Raw genomic sequence first — 16,140 nt, forward strand, 5'->3', positions numbered from 1 at the left:
CTTTCCTCCCGCCTGACCCCTCTTTTCATCGGACCAACTCTGGCTCATTCTGAACATCCAAGGCTTCATGCCATCTCCTCAAGGAACTGCTTTCTGAGTCCCTCAGCCACTGACCAGAGCAGGGGTCCTTTTTGGGTGCACCTGGCCCAGCCCCAGGGAGGAACAACGGTCCCAAGGGCAAGCAGCTGAGTCGCATGTTCCTTCCAGCTTCCCACCCTCAGAGAACCAACACCTGTCTCCTCAGGCTGCTAGGCCCCAAATTCACTCTGTCAACAAACAAGTAGACACCCAGTGTGTGCCAGGAGCCAGGACACAGACAGGAGGAAACCAGGGGCCCTCCCGGACTGCTGAGCTCTGGAGGGAGGCGACAAATGAGCAAACCCACACATACAGAGGTGACCATAAAGTTCTGTGAGGACAGAGCCCGGGACGGGAGGAGGGGCCCCCCATGAGCTCCCTCAGGGAAGGCCTCCCACAGGGAATGCCCTTGTGGCCTCTAGAGTGGGGGGAAAAAAGTGAAAAGGAGTAACAGGCCAGGGGAAGGCCACGTGCAAAGGCCCTGAGGCGGGAATGAATGAGAGAAGGTTCAAGTGGCAGGAGCCAGGCAAGTCAGAAGGGGAGGGAGGTAAGGGGCCGCGAGAGGCCGGGCCTGGCAGGGGAGGTGGGACGCACCATCCACCCTCGCCCGGCCTGGCTCTGGCAGCCCTCCTGGCACTACCGGGCACTCCAGCCTGGCCAAGCCCTGTGTTGCCCTGTGACATTTCCAAGGAGGCTTTTGAGCGAGAAAACATCTCATTCAGCCAGAGTTCTTTCAAAGCTGGTGGTGTCCTAGCAACGGGCTCCTGCCAGGCCTGGCCGCACCAGCCTGCCCCGCCCCCAGTGGCATCGCTGTCTGCCCAGAGGCCCAGCTTTGGTCCTGCAGGATCCTACCCCGCCCCGGGCCCACCATCCGATAGCCAGCAGGCCACAGAGCCACTCCCTGAAACTCGAGGTGAAGATCGTCCCTCCCCAGCTCACTCTGGAAAACAGCATGGGGCACAGCAGGGCAGACGAGAGGGGGCACGAGCTGAGACGCGCATGCAGGCTTAGGAGCCCGCTGTGCCCATCCCCAGGCTTCTCACTGGAGGGGGAGCAGGTTCTGAGAATAAACTTAAGGGTCCGCTTGCCCAGCTGGAATTAAACATGGCCTTGGGCAAGTCCTCTGAGCCTCTGTTTTTCCGCCTGTAGAATGGACATCACTCCTTCTCTTCATCTCTCCGTCCTGCCCATCCTCACCCCAGCCAGTCCCCCACTCAGCAGTCAGAGTGGGCCTTCAAAATGGCAGCTGGCTGAGAACACCCCACACGGACCCCGCAGTGGCCGCCCTTTGCTGTTTAACATGCATTTGAGGCCCTGCATGGCTGGCCTCCCAGCCCACTAGCCGTGGCTCTCTCCATCTTCCCTAGAGACGCCAGCACGCCCACTCTCAGTTCCTCCACCTGGCCCTGTCCCTCTTCCTCGCAGGCTTTGCCAGGGTTCTCTCTGCTTTGAACACCCTCCCTGCCCCATCACCACCTCCAGTCACTCTGTAAACTCCTCCTTTCCCTTCCCTTCTTGACTTAGACCTTGCCTCCTCCAGGAAGCCTTCTCTGCTACCCCCAGGCCGGGTTGGGGCCCTCCTCTGGGCTCCTCCCAGGCCCACGCTGCCCCATCTCTGCACTGATGACCCTGCCCGTCTTTGGGGTTGCCGGACAGAATATAGGATGCCCCGTTCCATGTGAATTCCAGATAAACAATGGGTAACTTTTTAATGTAAGTATATCCCAGGCAGTATTTAGGACATACTTATACTTAAGAAATTTGTTTATCTGAAATTCAAACTTCACTGGGTGTCCTGGACTTTTGTTGGCCAGATCTGGCACCCTACTTGTCTTCCCCACCTGACTTGAATACCAGGGGACCGAGCCATAACTGTCCCGCTCGTTCTTATAGCCCCAGGGCCGGCGTGAGGTTCAGGCTGAGCCATGAGTGTGGGTTTGGGGTAAATGCAGAGAAGGCAGGGAGGCTGGGCCCCCAGCCTCTTCCAAAGCAGAATCAAGAGAGGCCATATACACAAATCCCATCTCAACCAAAAGGAAAGAGCCCAGCTCCACTCACCTTCCAGTCTGGGGGTAACTGGGCCCCAAAGCCCAGAGCCGGAAACATCTTATCACTAATACAGAGAGAGGAGAAGAAACCCACTATGAGACAGCAGGACAGAGGCCTCACCCGCCCACACTCACCCCTCCCAGCCCCCAACCAGGGCTGGGCCCACTCGGCCTCGCACACCTCCAAGGACAGAAGGAAAAAGCCCACCACCTCTAGAAAGAGCTCTCTTTGAATGATCTACTGAGCTCACACCCACCTCTGAGTACCTGGTGAATGTGAGGCTTGAGCCCATCTACACCTGTGGCAGACATGGCTAATCAATCACAGCACTTCTAACCAGTGGGCCTGGGTGCAGCAGCATCTAGGTCCTTCTCACGCTGGGACCTCGGGCATCCACTAAACCACAGTCGTTATGGAAATGTACTGCCTGTCTCTCAACCTCCCTTTTGTGGCTGGGAAAAGTTCTGAGAACCCCGGCTTAGCTTCAAGACGCTTCATCATCCAGCCCTAGAGCCTACTCTCGTCTGCTTCCACCTGCCCTCCCTCACACCCCACCGCCCCAGCCCTGGCCACAGACCACTAGCTGTGGCCCAAACACACAGGGCACCCTCATGCTCCAATTTCAATCATGTTGTGCCCTCTCTTAAACTACTCCTTGTAAGTCTGAATGCCCGTGAGAAGGCTCAGTGAAGGGACCGAGTGGGCAGCTGGATACAAGGGACTCCTGAGCGGCCACAGGAGGCTCCTCCACCCAACCATGCAGATGGGGACTTTCACCTCCCTTCCCCTGTGTGCTATACCTCTCTTAATGTGGCCAGGGATCCCAGCCACACCCGTTAGGCCCTGGGAGTCAGACCCTGCTCCTCAGGCTGCCTCTCTTAAGGAGGCCAAGTGCACACAGGATTCCTGAGCCTGCTGTTGCTCCTGCCAAATCTCTGGCACCTGTACCTTCCTCCCCGGTCTCCTGATCCTTCCACCCTCTGGCCTGGGAGTCCCAATAAGCACCACCTGCGGCAATGATCCCACAACCTTCAAGTGACTTTTGATCCTCCAAGGCCACACCCCCTACACAGCTTTCCTTCACTGACTTTCCGCTGCCCCCCCACCCCCAACCAAAGATCTCCAGGAAGCAGGGTCATGGGAAGCAGGCCCACACCTTCTGGCTGCTCCTTCCAAGTTCCCAGCGGGAGTGAGAATATTAGGACACTGGGTGTCGGGCCCAGGAATCAGAATGCCTGCGGACTAGTCCCCCTGATCTGTTTGACTTTGGATCAGTTCTCTACCTGCATCCCAGGCCTACACTTCCCCAGCTCTAAAAGAGAAAGGTGCAATGATAGCAAACAAGTTTCATATTCCCTCTTGATTCGTTTTCTTACTGGCTACTTGGTGTATCATGTGGAGGAGGATTCCAGTGTGGATCCGGCTCGGTAGGGAAGAGGTCAGCAATCGACTAGCAATGTCTGCCACAGGTGTAGGAAGGGGCAATAAGGCACATATACCATGTGTTGGCCATTCCCAGGTTTGAGGATCTTTGGGTCCCTTCCAGCTCTGACAAGCTGAGCTTCCGGGTTGGATGGAGCCGTAGCTGATTCCAGAGTCCCTCCTCAAGCTTACCTGTCATAGTCCTGAATGATCTGCCCAACAGCCCAGATGGCCGACAGATACTCGTTGGTGCCCATGGGGTTGATATAGTGCAAAGAGGAAGGGTCAAGGGGATTCCCGTTGGAGGCTGTGAAGTCTATCCCAACCTGTAGAGTGGGAAGAAAAAGGCCACCCAAGGTGGCCAGAGAGACTCCAGCTCCCTAGCTCATCCCAGGGAACAAAGAGGCTAATAGGACATGGGAAGTCACTCATCTCCCAGTGCCAACCCACCCTTCCATAAGATGGTCTGAAACCTAGAAACGGACCGAGTCACTCCTTTGGCTCTAATGCCATCAGTGGGTCCCTACTGCCCAAGCATAAAGTCTACTGGCCAGATGTGACACAAAGTCAACTCACACTCCCAAATTCCTTTGTCCCCCTCACTGTCATGACCCACACACTCCTCTGTTTCCATTTCCAGGCCTTTATTCATGAGGTTCCCTCTACCTCAAGAGCCAGGCCATCTCTTCTCCCTCTCTCATTCTCCTCTATCATTCAGGCCCAATTCAGATGTCCCTGCCCCACTGAAGCCTTCCCAGACACCTTATCCTCACCCCAAGCCACCTCCACATTGTCCCTCAGGCCCCCAGGGGGCTCTGGGACCTGGGGCTGCCTGGTAGGCCAGTGCCCATCTGCCCAGAGTGGGTGCTCACTGTAGGCAAGACACACGCCCCCAGGGCCAGGGCCAGGGCGAGGCAGAGAGCACCAGAGAAGGTGCTCCGCAGGGGCTGAAGCTAAGATCTGCTCTCTCAGACCCCAGGGAAGTCCAGCTCAGGCCCTGGAGGGGTAGCACAGATGGGTAGGGGGGCGAGCCTGCCCAGCAGGGGAGGGTTAGGAGAGGGATCTAGGGAGACAGATGGCCACCTTGGAACCTGATCATGTGGGGTGGGTCTGGCACAGAGGAGGTGCTCGGTATCCATTTGTTAAATGAACACACACACACATGCAGAAGGAACAGGAGAGCCCAGCCTCTCGGAGTGAGGGGGGAGTGGTGACCAGTGGGGTTAGAGGTCAACAAGGCCAATCCCCTGACTCCACAGAGTCGTGCAGGTGACCTCCAGTCCCGTGGGATCTAGAAGTGGTGGCAAGGCGGGGAGGTGGGCAGAGCACGGGACCCAGCACCTCCTCCCCCTGGGCCGGAGGTCCCCTTCAAGTGAGGAGCGTAAGACCAGATGAGCGGGACGAGTCTGGGGGGCATACACCCCAGGCCACGGACAGAGGGACAACTCGTTTACCCAACATTTACTATGTGCCAGGCACTGAGTGGCTTGCTGAGGTTGGCACACAAAACAAAGTCCCCACACTTGGGGCACTCACAGTCTTCGGGGTGGGACAAACAGGGACAAGAGAAAGATACTTAAATAACTTCAGAGTGGCTAAGTGTTCTGAAGATCACAAAATAGGGGAAGTGACAAGGAGCGACAGGAGGGCGTCAGGGGAGGTCTCCCTAAGGAGGTGACCTCTATGCCATGGCCCGAAGGGATGTCAGGGCAGCAGCCGTGAGAAGGTTCCGGAAGGAGCGTTCCAGATAAAGGAAACAGCAGATGCAAAGCGCTCGGACAGAAGGGCACTTGGCATCTTGGGGGAACAGTGAGGACCCGTGTGGATGGAACTGAGTGAGCAAACAGGAGGCGTAGCAGAGCACACAGGAAGGCCTTCTGACGGGCAGGGAGGAATTCAGCTTCTTTTCCCTCTGCAGGGGTGTAGCCAGCAACACTCTGAGGGCTGGGCAGCCAGGCCCTGACCTATAGCTAAGCCCGGACTCAGGCTCAGCCACCTATGCCCTCTCCTCTGGGCCAGACGCTCCCCTTGCCCTGGGGAAGTCCTTCCTGAAGTTTATCCCCAGTCTGTCCTGCTGCAGTAGGTCGCCCAAGCCCTCAGGGAGGGTCCTCACTGGGGTCGGGAGGTGGGGGGTTGCGGGGGAGGAGCCTTACAGTGAACATGAGCTGGCAGCCTCCCAGGATGTAGTCCAGGAAGGAGTAGTCCCGGTTTATCTGGAAGGAATCAGGGGAGTCAGTGGGTCCCTGGCCTGCACCTGACGGCCGGCCCTCCACCTGGCCATAGTTCCCAGGGGGAGCCGGGGGGCTGACTGCTCTGTGCCCCGAAGCCTGAGTAGAGTCAAGGAGGCCAAGGGAAGACCCGGGCTGATTACAACGAAACTCAGATCTCTCTATAACAAAGCTCTCAGAGCAACAGTTCCAGTGGGTCACACACACACACACACACACACACACACACGCGCGCGCGCGCGAGCACGCGCGCTCCTTCCAGGCAGGGTCCCTGGGCCTACTGTCAGTTGTACCTACCAATTACACAGCAGAGAAAGTCTCTGTTGCTGTCCGGTCCTTAAGCCCTCTTTAGCCCTGACAGACCTCCACCCTGAGCAGAGAACGACCAGGCCTCCAGCCCAAGGCCTTCTGCTATAATCAAGCTGCTAACACCCTGTGTTTGTTTTGATGGCCTTTTGCTCCTTTGGCGAAGGTAGATACTGGCCTTCCTATTTGGGTGGAGTTATAAGGGGGTTCCTTTCAAAATAAATGTATTGAAGAAAAAAAAAAAGAAAAAAACCAAGAATGGTGGGGGGAAAGGGCTGATTACAAAAAGTAGTAAGTAAGGCAGGTGGCAAAAATCACGAAGGGGAGTACGAGTGACAGAAGTTTCAGGAACAAGGACCCCACGCCACCGGCTGCCAGCTTAGCTTTCCCAGGGCACTTTGGCATCGTGACCTCATGGAGCGAGCAGTCGTGGAAGCCCTCGCCAGACCGCGCGGTCTCCAGACCAGGCCGCAGAGGCTCGGGGGCCGGGGGCCGCCAGGCCGCACAGGGAGGATGCCGCTTCAGGCCAGGTGTCCAGGGCGTTCGCTGCCCGGGCCTAGGCTGCCTTCCGGAGCACCCTGCCTGATTCCAGCAGATGCCGGCTCCTGGGCATCCAGGGGCGGCCCTCACCACCGCTGCTGTGAACTTCATTCCCTTTCCGAGCCTCAGAGGCCCCAGCGGCCCCAGCTGCACCACGGGAGTCACAGTGACCTGAGCCCTCGATGATGCTGCTGGGCCCCCGCCGGATGTCCCTCTGCCCCTGGGGTGCCAGACATGCAACGGGCAAGCCGCCAGCACGGGAAGCAGTTACCTTCTAACCAGGAGAGGCCCTGGAAGGTCATCTCATGCCCTCCTGGACCTCCTTATATCCCAGGAATGTGATATGAGACTAACCCTTCACCTTTGTTTTTTACCTTGTTAACATCCCCATTCTACAGATGAGGAGACTGAGGCCCAGAGAGGTTAAGCTCAGCAGATCCCAGAGTCAGGACGTGGCAGAACCAGGATTTGAATCCAGGCCTTGCTAGCTCCATACTCAGGGCTCTGTCTATCCCTTCTGCAGTGATGGGATATGATCCCCCCAACTGGGCCCCTGCTCTGGGCCCACCCCCGCTGGCTCACCTTGCAGGAACGCAGGATAATGATGCCCGAGTTTTTATAGTTCTTCTTCTTCCTTTGCTTCTTGGGGTTGATGCACTCAAACTCCACCTGGACAACGTAAGGGAAAGAGCAGCTCAGCCTGGGGCTTCCCTGGGGGACTGACCCTCTCCTGAGCCCCAGGATCCCCTCCACAGTCCTGATCAGGGGGTAGCATGCCTCCTCCAGGAAGCCTTCCCGGATGTCCACACCCAGACTGTTTCTGGCTACCTAAGGCTCACACCAAGCGGTGCTTGCCCAAGGCAGGAGGACCTGCATCTGTTTCCCACCCCAGATGCTAACTCATCTACATCATGTCCACTCATATACCCAGAACCATCACCCAGGGCCCAGCCTCTTGCGGTGAGTTCATTTAACAGCTCTTGAGTGCTCACCACATGCTAGGCACTTTACCAGGATCATCTCATTTATTTCCCAGTCTCCCCCTCTGCCCCATTTGACAGATGGGGAAGCTGAGGCTCAGAGAAACTGGATGTCTTACTTAAGGTCATACGCCAGAGAGGTGGGATCTGAGCCCCAGTCTGCCCAGTTCTAAGCCTGTGTCCCTCACCCGTCCCCTGCTGAGGTTTCAGGGTCACACACACAGGCCCATCTCACCGGGACGCCATCACGAGCCTCACACATCCGCGACACCGAAGTCTGGAACTCGCCGATGAAGTCATGGCCCCCGTCGTTGTCATAGTCGTAGCACATGACCTGGGGTGGGTCCACGGAGGTCACCCCAGAGCAGCCCCCAGGGAGGTGCTCTCTGGCCCCTCTCAGCCACCTGAGCAAACCCCATGTCTTCCTTTTGCTGGTGCCTCCCCTGTTCTCTAGCATCTGCCTTGCTGGCCTGGGATGGTGCCGTGAGCTCCTGAACTGCCTCCCGCAGGAAGCCTTCCATGATTACTGGGAAAAGGAGCACCCCAGCAATGGAGGCTGTACACTCTGGAGCAGGAAGCTCGACTCCCCACATACCCGTCACTCAGCTCCTCATCTGTCTGGGGCTGTGGCCCACCTGCCTTGGCGGGCCATGGCCTGGGACCCTCCCTAGGGCGACACTGGACATGCCTCTTGTCTCCCTAGACTACTCCTTTCCTTGAGATAGGCACAAAAAATCCCAGCTTTCCATGCTCGCTAATCTAGCTGCCAGTCCTAGGAAGAAGGCAGGAATTATCATACCCATTCCACTGATGGATAAACTGAGGCTTCGAGAGGGAAGCACTTGTCCAAAGTCTCACAGCCGCAGCAGCAGACCCAGAACTAGAATCAGGTTTCCTAGTACCCTGTTCAGGGATCCCTGCCCCGGCCTCGCTGATTCCGTCTCCCCCATCTGCTCTCAGTCACCGCGCATGGGGACTGAGGTTCTGTAGCGACCAGTAATCACTGTCCTCATCACAGTGACAACCCTTGGTCGCTTGCACACCCGCTGTCCCAGGTGGCAGCGCCGCAGGCCTCTGGCAAGAACCGGGCAGTCATTCTGTTCCTGTTTCAGGAAGGGCTCACGGAGACGGGGGCCTTGCCCAGATGGCTCAGAGGGTCAGACAGATGTGAGACCAGAGCCCAGGTCCCCTGCCTCTCCCCCTACCTAGGTTTGCTTTTCCATCTTAGTAAGAAAGAGCTTGGCCAGGGCATCCCCAGCAAGCCTGGGAGAGCTTGGGAGGCTGGATCTGGCAGGGTGGGGCGCAGGGCTCCCCAAGCCCCCTCACCTGGATGGGCTTCTCCATGTCCCCATCACACAGGGATACCAACGGCACAGTGAATGGTTTCCACACAGGGTCCAGCGTGTACTTGATCACCTGCAGCACAGGGAGGGCCGAGGCTGAGTGCAGGCCCAGGGCAGCAGTGCTCTGGGCTTGGGCCAGTCTGATGGGGGTGGCAAGGCAGAGAGGCCCACAGCCACACTCCTGGGGGTGGCATGAGCATCCCTGTGGCAGGAAGGGAGCAAGTCCTTGAGGCGCCACCGTGGCTTTTCCCGTTCCCTGCACAGCGGTGATCTCACAGCCCTGTCCTGAGACACTGGGGGGGGGGGGGGGCGGAGGGAGACGGGTGGCCGGACTACAGACCCACTGGCTTAGAGACCCCAGAGCCCCGTGCACCCACCTCAGTCCTGTGAACCAGCATCCACTTGCCGTCATCTCCTGGTTTATAAAACTCAAGAAATGGGTCTGACTTTCCGAAGAGGTCCTGGAGGAAGCAGGAGGATGCAGGTGAGGGAGGCATGGCTTTACCAGATTCAGATGAGGCGGTGGTTGGGGGGGGAGCTGCCTTCCCCAACCCCGCGTCAGGGGTGGGAGCTGTGGGTCCCCTGGGGCCAACCAGCTCCCGCAGGAGAAACCGCCCCATCCCGGGGTTACCAAAGCCTGTGCTCAGAGACCCTGAGACCTGGAGCCTGCAGGCGCTCCAACTTAGATGGGGCAGGGCTTCAAAAGGGTGATCGATGCCTGCAGCAGGATATGATTTTATTTTAGTGGGGATTTGAAAAACTGAAACGATCCCAGCACGTCACAGAAGGGATAGGATGTCCTTTCTTTATTATTATTTTTAAAGATTTTATTTATTCCTCTGACAGAGAGCATGCACAAGCAGGGGGAGCGGCAGGCAGAGGGAGAGGGAGAAGCAGGCTCCCTGCTGAGCAGGGAGCCCGATACGGGGCTCGATCCCAGGACCCTGGGATCATGACCTGAGCTGAAGTCAGACGCTTAACAACTGAGCCACCCAGGCGCCCCGCATGTCCTTTAAAAATCCATTTATTTAAGTTAAAAAAAAAAGTGTCAGGAGGGGCTCCCGGGTGGCTCAGTCATTTAGGCATCTGCCTTCAGCTCAGGTCATGATCCCAGGGTCCTGGGATCAAGTCCTGCAACAAGCTCCTTGCTCAGTGGGGAGCCTGCTTCTCCTTCTCCCTGTGCCCCTCCCCCTGCTTGTGCTCGTTCTCAAATAAATAAAAATAAAATCTTAAAAACAAAATAGTGTCAGGGAATATTCAGGGAAAAGAACATCCCAGGCAGAGGGAATAGCAAGTGCAAAGGTCCTGAGGCAGGAGGGTGCCTGGTGCAATCCTGAGACAATGAGGAGGCTAATTTGGCTGAGGCAGAATGAAGGTGGAAAAAACAGAGGGGGTGAGGTCAGGGGGTGCCGTGGACACATCCAGTGGGGCCCTGTAGGTTACTGTAATGATCCCAGCATTTACACTAAATGACACAGGAAATCCCCAGGAGTGGGTTTCCAGTTATGTCTTGAACACCTCTAAATAATGGCAAACTCATTACCTCAGTGGTAAAGAGGTCCAAATTTGGGGTGGCCTGAGCTATGGGCTTGTTCCTGGGTGGGGGGCAATGAAGGTGATGGCCAGAAGCACCAGGACTAGGCCCCACAACCCTGCGCTGGGGGAGGGATACCGCTCCCTGATGGAGAACCCCCCTTCTCTCCTGCCTCACCTTCTTGTCCAGCTTCCTGCCCGCCAGACTCAGTGTGATGACCTGGTTGTCCGACAGCTCCTGGGCGGCAATCTGTGAGGTTGGGGGGAATGTGAGGGTTGGGACCTGCCCCTGTGACTCCCCCTGGCGTCCTGCCGGGCAGTGAGCACAGGTACCCAGGGGTCAGCTCTCCAGGCTGGGAGGGGGAAAGGAGAGGAGGGACAGTACCGGGCGACCCTGGACGTGCCTCTCGTCTTCTCAAAACCTCCATGTCTAGCTTCTGGAAAATGGGGTAACCCATGTGAATCTGAGGGATCAGAAGTGACCCCATGTGGCTCAAGAGGGGAGGCCCTGTGAAGCAGTTACCAGATATGAGGGGTGGTCTCGAGCCCTGGGGAGAGCTTCTGGCCAGGGAGCAGCTTGATAGGCCCCCTCGGGCCCCCACTGCAGACCCCGGGAGCATAGCCACCTCAAAACGCCAAGGCATGGGGTATTCCAGGAACCTCACCGTGCAGCTAGGGAAACTGAGGCCCAGGGCAGGGACAGGAGTCACCTGAGCTCCCTCTGCTGTTGTCAGCTCATACTGTCATCTGTCTGCCATGCCTTCGCCCTCAGCCATGGCCCTCTGGCTCCAACCCAGCCAGCAATGGACCAGCTGAGTGACCTTGGGGCCACCTTTGCCCTCTCTGGGCCTCTGTCTCCCCCTCCCCACAGAGTGGCAGGGAAAGCCCTCGGGCCAACAGCGACACAAGTGGGCCGGGGCCTCTCTCTGCTAGGGCTACCTCTTCCCTCCCACCCGTAGGACAGCCTCACCTACAAGCTACTGGGCCCTCCAGAACCCCACACAGAGCTAGACGGGACGCTAGGCTTCCTTGCCTTTCCCTTCCTCCAGCAGACACTTGCTCAACAACCTTGCGAGGTAGATCCTATTACTGCCCCCATTCCACAGAGGAAGGACCTGAGGTCTGGAGTGGCACCGTGGCAATGCTGGGGGGGGCGGTCTCCCAGTTCGGGGGGAAGCGGGAGCCACTGGGTTGGCTTCCAGGTGGAGGGGAGCTGGCTGGTGAAGTTATATAGATGGTACATAGATGGGGAGGTTCTGAACCCCAAGAGGTGGGGGGGAGGCGGGGAGGGAACATTCCAGGTGGCAGGAACAGTACATGCAGATCTGGGATATGTGTGGTATGCTAAGAATTCAGTTTGCCTGGAACCCAGAGTATGTACACAAAGGAAAGCGAGGTGGGGTTCGTCACAGCCTTGAAAGCAAAGCTCCAGGGGCAGTGGGGAGCCGGGGAGGCTCCAGAGCAGGGGGGTGACTACATATGAGCACATACAGCTTCGGCCTCCTCCGTCCAGCCGGCCAGTTCCTCCGGCAGCGCACGGGCTCTGAAGGGGGACAATCCGAGAGGGAGCCTCACTAGCCTGTGACTGCCCCAGGGCATTGCCTCTCTGGGCTCCAGGTCCCTCGTCTGTAAAACGGGTTTCCCTGCCTTGGAGGAGTCTGCGAGGACCCAGGACTGGTCCGCACAAAGGGCCTGCGGCAGGCCGGGATCACTGCGCACCGTAACCCTGTAACCGTAAACAGAGCTCTGCGGGCAAGGCGCTTCTCAAAGACCCCCTAGCGAGGGCAGGCAGGGGCCAGGCGGGGAGGGCATGCTGGAAGGGCTACGGTGACCTTCAGGGACCAAGAGTAGGAGCGCCCCAGCCCTGGGAGGAGGAGGCCACCGGGGCCTCTGGCAAGCCCCCTACTCCCAGCTTGGCGGCCCCCAACGCATCATATGTGGTGCCAGGAGCCCGTTGCTAAGAGACCTGTTGCTAAGTTGTAAGTTGGGCCTTTTTACTCCAAACAAAGCTGGTGATTATCTGCCAGGGAAGCAGCCCATTGATGGGGGAGGGCCTCGGGCAGAGGCGGAGGGGTGCGGAGAGCAGGAAGGGGGCTGGTACCGTAATCAAGCCCTTCCCTGCAGGCTTGTCATTCATCAGCAGCAGAGGCCGAGTGATCTTCTTGCTGGAGACGATCTGGGGGGGGCGGGAGAGAGGAGAGTGGCGCTCCTGAGGGTTGGTGGGGAGGAAAAGCGCTGCTACACCCCACCCCTGCGGGACTGTCCTCCCAGGAGGCAGCCAGCACCCGTCGCTAACTCCACTGGGCAGCGAAGGAGACGGAGGCCCAGAGGTGTTGACGCTTGCCCGAGCGCCCACAGCTGGTGTGGAAACCCCCGGTCCCACCCCCACTGAGCTGGCTGCCTCGGGTCACCTTCCGAGGCACCTGCAGGGAGTCGAGCCCCCGCACGGCCTCCCCTAAAGCCGTCTACAGATGCCGCCCCCCCCCCACGGTGTGATCCCTGATGGAGAAGATCAAATCCTGACTCCTATTTCATGCTCCGAATACGGAAGACGTTCACACAGCGCTCAGCCGTCAAGACCATATAGACAGGGAAAGCAGAACACACTGGAAAGCTGCCCTCCACCATCTCTGTACACCCCATTCCCACGCTCTTCGGGGGCCACCTTGGTTCTCAGCTTCTTGGGGGAAACGCCAGTCTTTGGGCTCATCTGTGCACGTTCCTATGCCCCCGTGCTGGTTTTCCTCCCCAGCCCACTTTCGCCCTTCACCACCTGCTCTGTGCCCCGGTGGCCTTCACCGCCGGCACCCCTGTCCTGCGGGTGCAGCCGCTGGGGGCGTCCAAGGGCGCCAGAAGACCAGGAGCGGGGAAAGGCTGTTTGGCACACGTGACGCTCCTCGGGGGCCTTCGCTCGGGTCCAGAGGCCTCCCCACCCCGGGGCCGCAGCTCTCCCCAGGCCCTGGCCACCGGCTGCCAGCCCTGCCCCTCTCTCCGGGCCAGGGGCGGCCGCTCACCCTGCAGCTCCCTCCCGTTACCCCTGGGGGGCGTGGACCCCAGGCCGGAATCCCAGGACACGGCCTACTGCTCTCACAGCGGCGGCCCAGGCTTGGTCCATCCCTTCTCCTGGAAGGTCCAGGCCATTTCGGCGGGCGCACTTCCTCCACCATCACTGTGGCCGGGCGGTCATCGTTAGCCCCGAGTGAAATGGGGGGAGGGGAGGCGGAGGCCCGGGAGGGGGCGGGGCTCGCCCGAGGGCACACAGCCATAAGGATGGTTGGAACTGGTGCGAGGGGCTCCCAGCCCTCCATACGCTCACCCAGGACGGAGCTGGATGGGGGGAGTGTGGCCCGCGGAGGGAAAGGAAGTTGCCCAAGTTTACACAGTAAGCCAGCTGGTCAGATGCTCCTGCACCAGAAGTCAAGACCACATCTGATTTACTTCTAACAGTCAGAAGTTCTGGCCACGCAGGGTCCCCATTCCTGTGTGGCAACAGCTTGCTGACACTGTGCTGTGGGAACTCTTCAGCCTGGCCCAAACCACCAGGCTACTCACCCCTTTTGTACCTGCTGGCCCCCAAGGCTATCTGCATTTTCAGTGCTACCTTGGAAGCCAGCCAGGAAGACAGGACTAGGGAAAGCAAGTGGCGGAAGAGACTTGGTCCAAGGCACTGCCCCGTCCTTGGGAGCAGCGTGATGGCGGGCGTGGGGACTGCCTTGCCCTTGGCCCCCTGGAGGGGCCCAGCTCACCGTGCCCAGGCTGCAGGAGAACTGGCCCAGGAAATCATGCTCTTCCAGCTGTGTGCTGGACTTGTCCTGGTCGAACAGGGCGAACTTGAGCTTCTGCACTTCCTCGAAGTGGTAGTCAAGGACGAACTTCTTGGAGAACGCGGGGTTGAGGTTGTTGACCGCGGTTTCCGTCCTGTCATACTAGCAGAGGGTCAGGGAGACAGGACCCGGGGTCAGGCAGCTGGCTCACGCCTTCTCGGGCTGCCTGGAATCATTCTGCGAACTGGCTGAACACCTACTCGTGGCCAGTTACCACTCCCAGCTCACAGATGAGGACGCTGATGCACAGAGAGGTTAAGGGACTTACCCAAGGTCGAACAGCTAGAGGGGCAGTGTTAAGACCTGAACCTAGGTCTGACTCTAGCACTGACACTGAACTCTTTGGCCCCGGCGCCATACTAGGAGCCAGGGCAAGAACTCGAGGTGTGTCCCTGCCTAGGTAAGTGACAGACAGCAAGTCCCTTTTCCCCTCAGGGCCTCAGTTTCCAGTTCTGTAAAACGACGGGATTTGACTATCAGTGGTTTCCATCCTTTTTCCCTTGGAAGAACCCTTTTTCCAAACCACATTTCACATGGAAGCTGAGAGACAGAACAGAAAAAAGGAGGGGTCCGTAGGGGCAGGTGGGGGCAGATGTTTGTACCTGGGCCTTGTGCAGCCCAACCCCCCCCACCTACTATGGAAACCAAGGCCGGGGTAAAGGCTGGGCCTTGTATTGTGGGTCAGGGCTGGGGCGGGGACAGGAACCCCGCCTCCTGGCCTCTCTGCATGGAGGCTCCAAACCGCAGAGTCCGGGTGATGGTCTATTTTGGGGCCCAGGCTATGTTGATTTTTCCTCCCACCCAGTCCCTTTCCAAGGGCTGGAGGAGCAGGGATGGAAGAGGTCTTGGTCCTGGGCTATTTTTAGCAAGGGTGGCCAGCCTGGGTGAGAGAGAGATTGTCCGGGGGGTGGGGGTGTGTGTGCCGTGAGTGGGGGTGGGGTGTAGCGGGGAGGACACCATTCCCTGAGTGGTAGGTGGGGGCTCCAGAGACCTGGCAGAGGGGACCAGGATGCTCCAGGCACACTGGCTTCAGTCCTTGGCTGACCCCACGTCCCACCTCCCACTTCTGGCTGCGCTCCATCGCACCGAGTGACACAGAGGAGTCTCTACCCATTCCGGGCCCTAGCTTTCCCTCCGTAAAATGGGTCAACAACCTCAGCACCATTTCCTTGGCATCGTAAGAAGGAGCCAACAGCTGTGGAAACTCTTTGTAAACCACAGTATGTTCAGTGGGCTGTCCACTGTGGCTCAGTTGAAGAACTACTAAAAACAGATACATATTTTGGAAATTTTACTTGCATATAAAACCACCAACCGTTAACAGTGGTTCTCCCTGACACGCAGGTTTCCCACCGTACTGTCTTCTTTAGGTTTGTCTTTTCTAAATCTACAATAAACATAGACCCCTTTTAAAGTAAAAACAAAGCAACTCTTAGAACTTGAAAGTGTTAATGGTTTGGATTTCTCAAAATCCTTCCTCAAGCTGCATCTCTCCCTAGCCCTCAAGCTCAGAAGTCCTTGACACCATCCACATCCCTAGTTCTGGGACTCTGCAAGGGAGACAGGGGGAAAAAAATCCTCATTTCACAGATAAGGAGACAGGTTCAGAAAAGGACAGCCACTTGCCCAAGGCCACACAGCAGGGAGTGACAGACCTGGGTCTCGCTCCAGCTCTGGGATCAAAGCCTGAGTTCCCCATTTCTCTGTCTGCTCCTCACTGACTGTGCGTTCATTTAGGAATAAATGTGGAAAGTTATTTTAAAAATGGAAGCAGGCATTTTGTAAAACTCTAAGGTTTTAACTATATATTATAGTAATTAAAAATATTGCAATATAT

General features: G+C 57.8%; 1 protein-coding gene across 8 annotated transcripts in view; it reads right to left on the reverse strand.

Annotated features, from left to right (window-relative positions):
• CPNE2 (copine 2) overlaps nt 1-16,140 on the reverse strand; it is a 53,166-nt gene that overhangs the window by 13,345 nt on the left and 23,681 nt on the right. For 4 of the 8 annotated variants that reach the window (XM_036068963.2, XM_078063701.1, XM_078063702.1 and 1 more), the window contains 10 exons: nt 14,226-14,405; nt 12,581-12,655; nt 10,658-10,729; nt 9,324-9,407; nt 8,930-9,019; nt 7,839-7,937; nt 7,206-7,292; nt 5,703-5,762; nt 3,742-3,875; nt 2,137-2,191 (listed from right to left, as the gene is read on the reverse strand). In XM_036068963.2, coding sequence (XP_035924856.1) covers nt 2,137-2,191; nt 3,742-3,875; nt 5,703-5,762; nt 7,206-7,292; nt 7,839-7,937; nt 8,930-9,019; nt 9,324-9,407; nt 10,658-10,729; nt 12,581-12,655; nt 14,226-14,405 — 936 coding nt within the window. The remainder of the gene's footprint in view (nt 1-2,136; nt 2,192-3,741; nt 3,876-5,702; nt 5,763-7,205; nt 7,293-7,838; nt 7,938-8,929; nt 9,020-9,323; nt 9,408-10,657; nt 10,730-12,580; nt 12,656-14,225; nt 14,406-16,140) is intronic. The other 4 variants (XM_078063700.1, XM_078063699.1, XM_078063698.1 and 1 more) reach the window with 1 other exon arrangement.

The sequence above is a fragment of the Halichoerus grypus genome, chromosome 15 (assembly GCF_964656455.1).
Source record: "Halichoerus grypus chromosome 15, mHalGry1.hap1.1, whole genome shotgun sequence".
In the NCBI taxonomy this organism is placed as follows: domain Eukaryota; kingdom Metazoa; phylum Chordata; class Mammalia; order Carnivora; family Phocidae; genus Halichoerus; species Halichoerus grypus.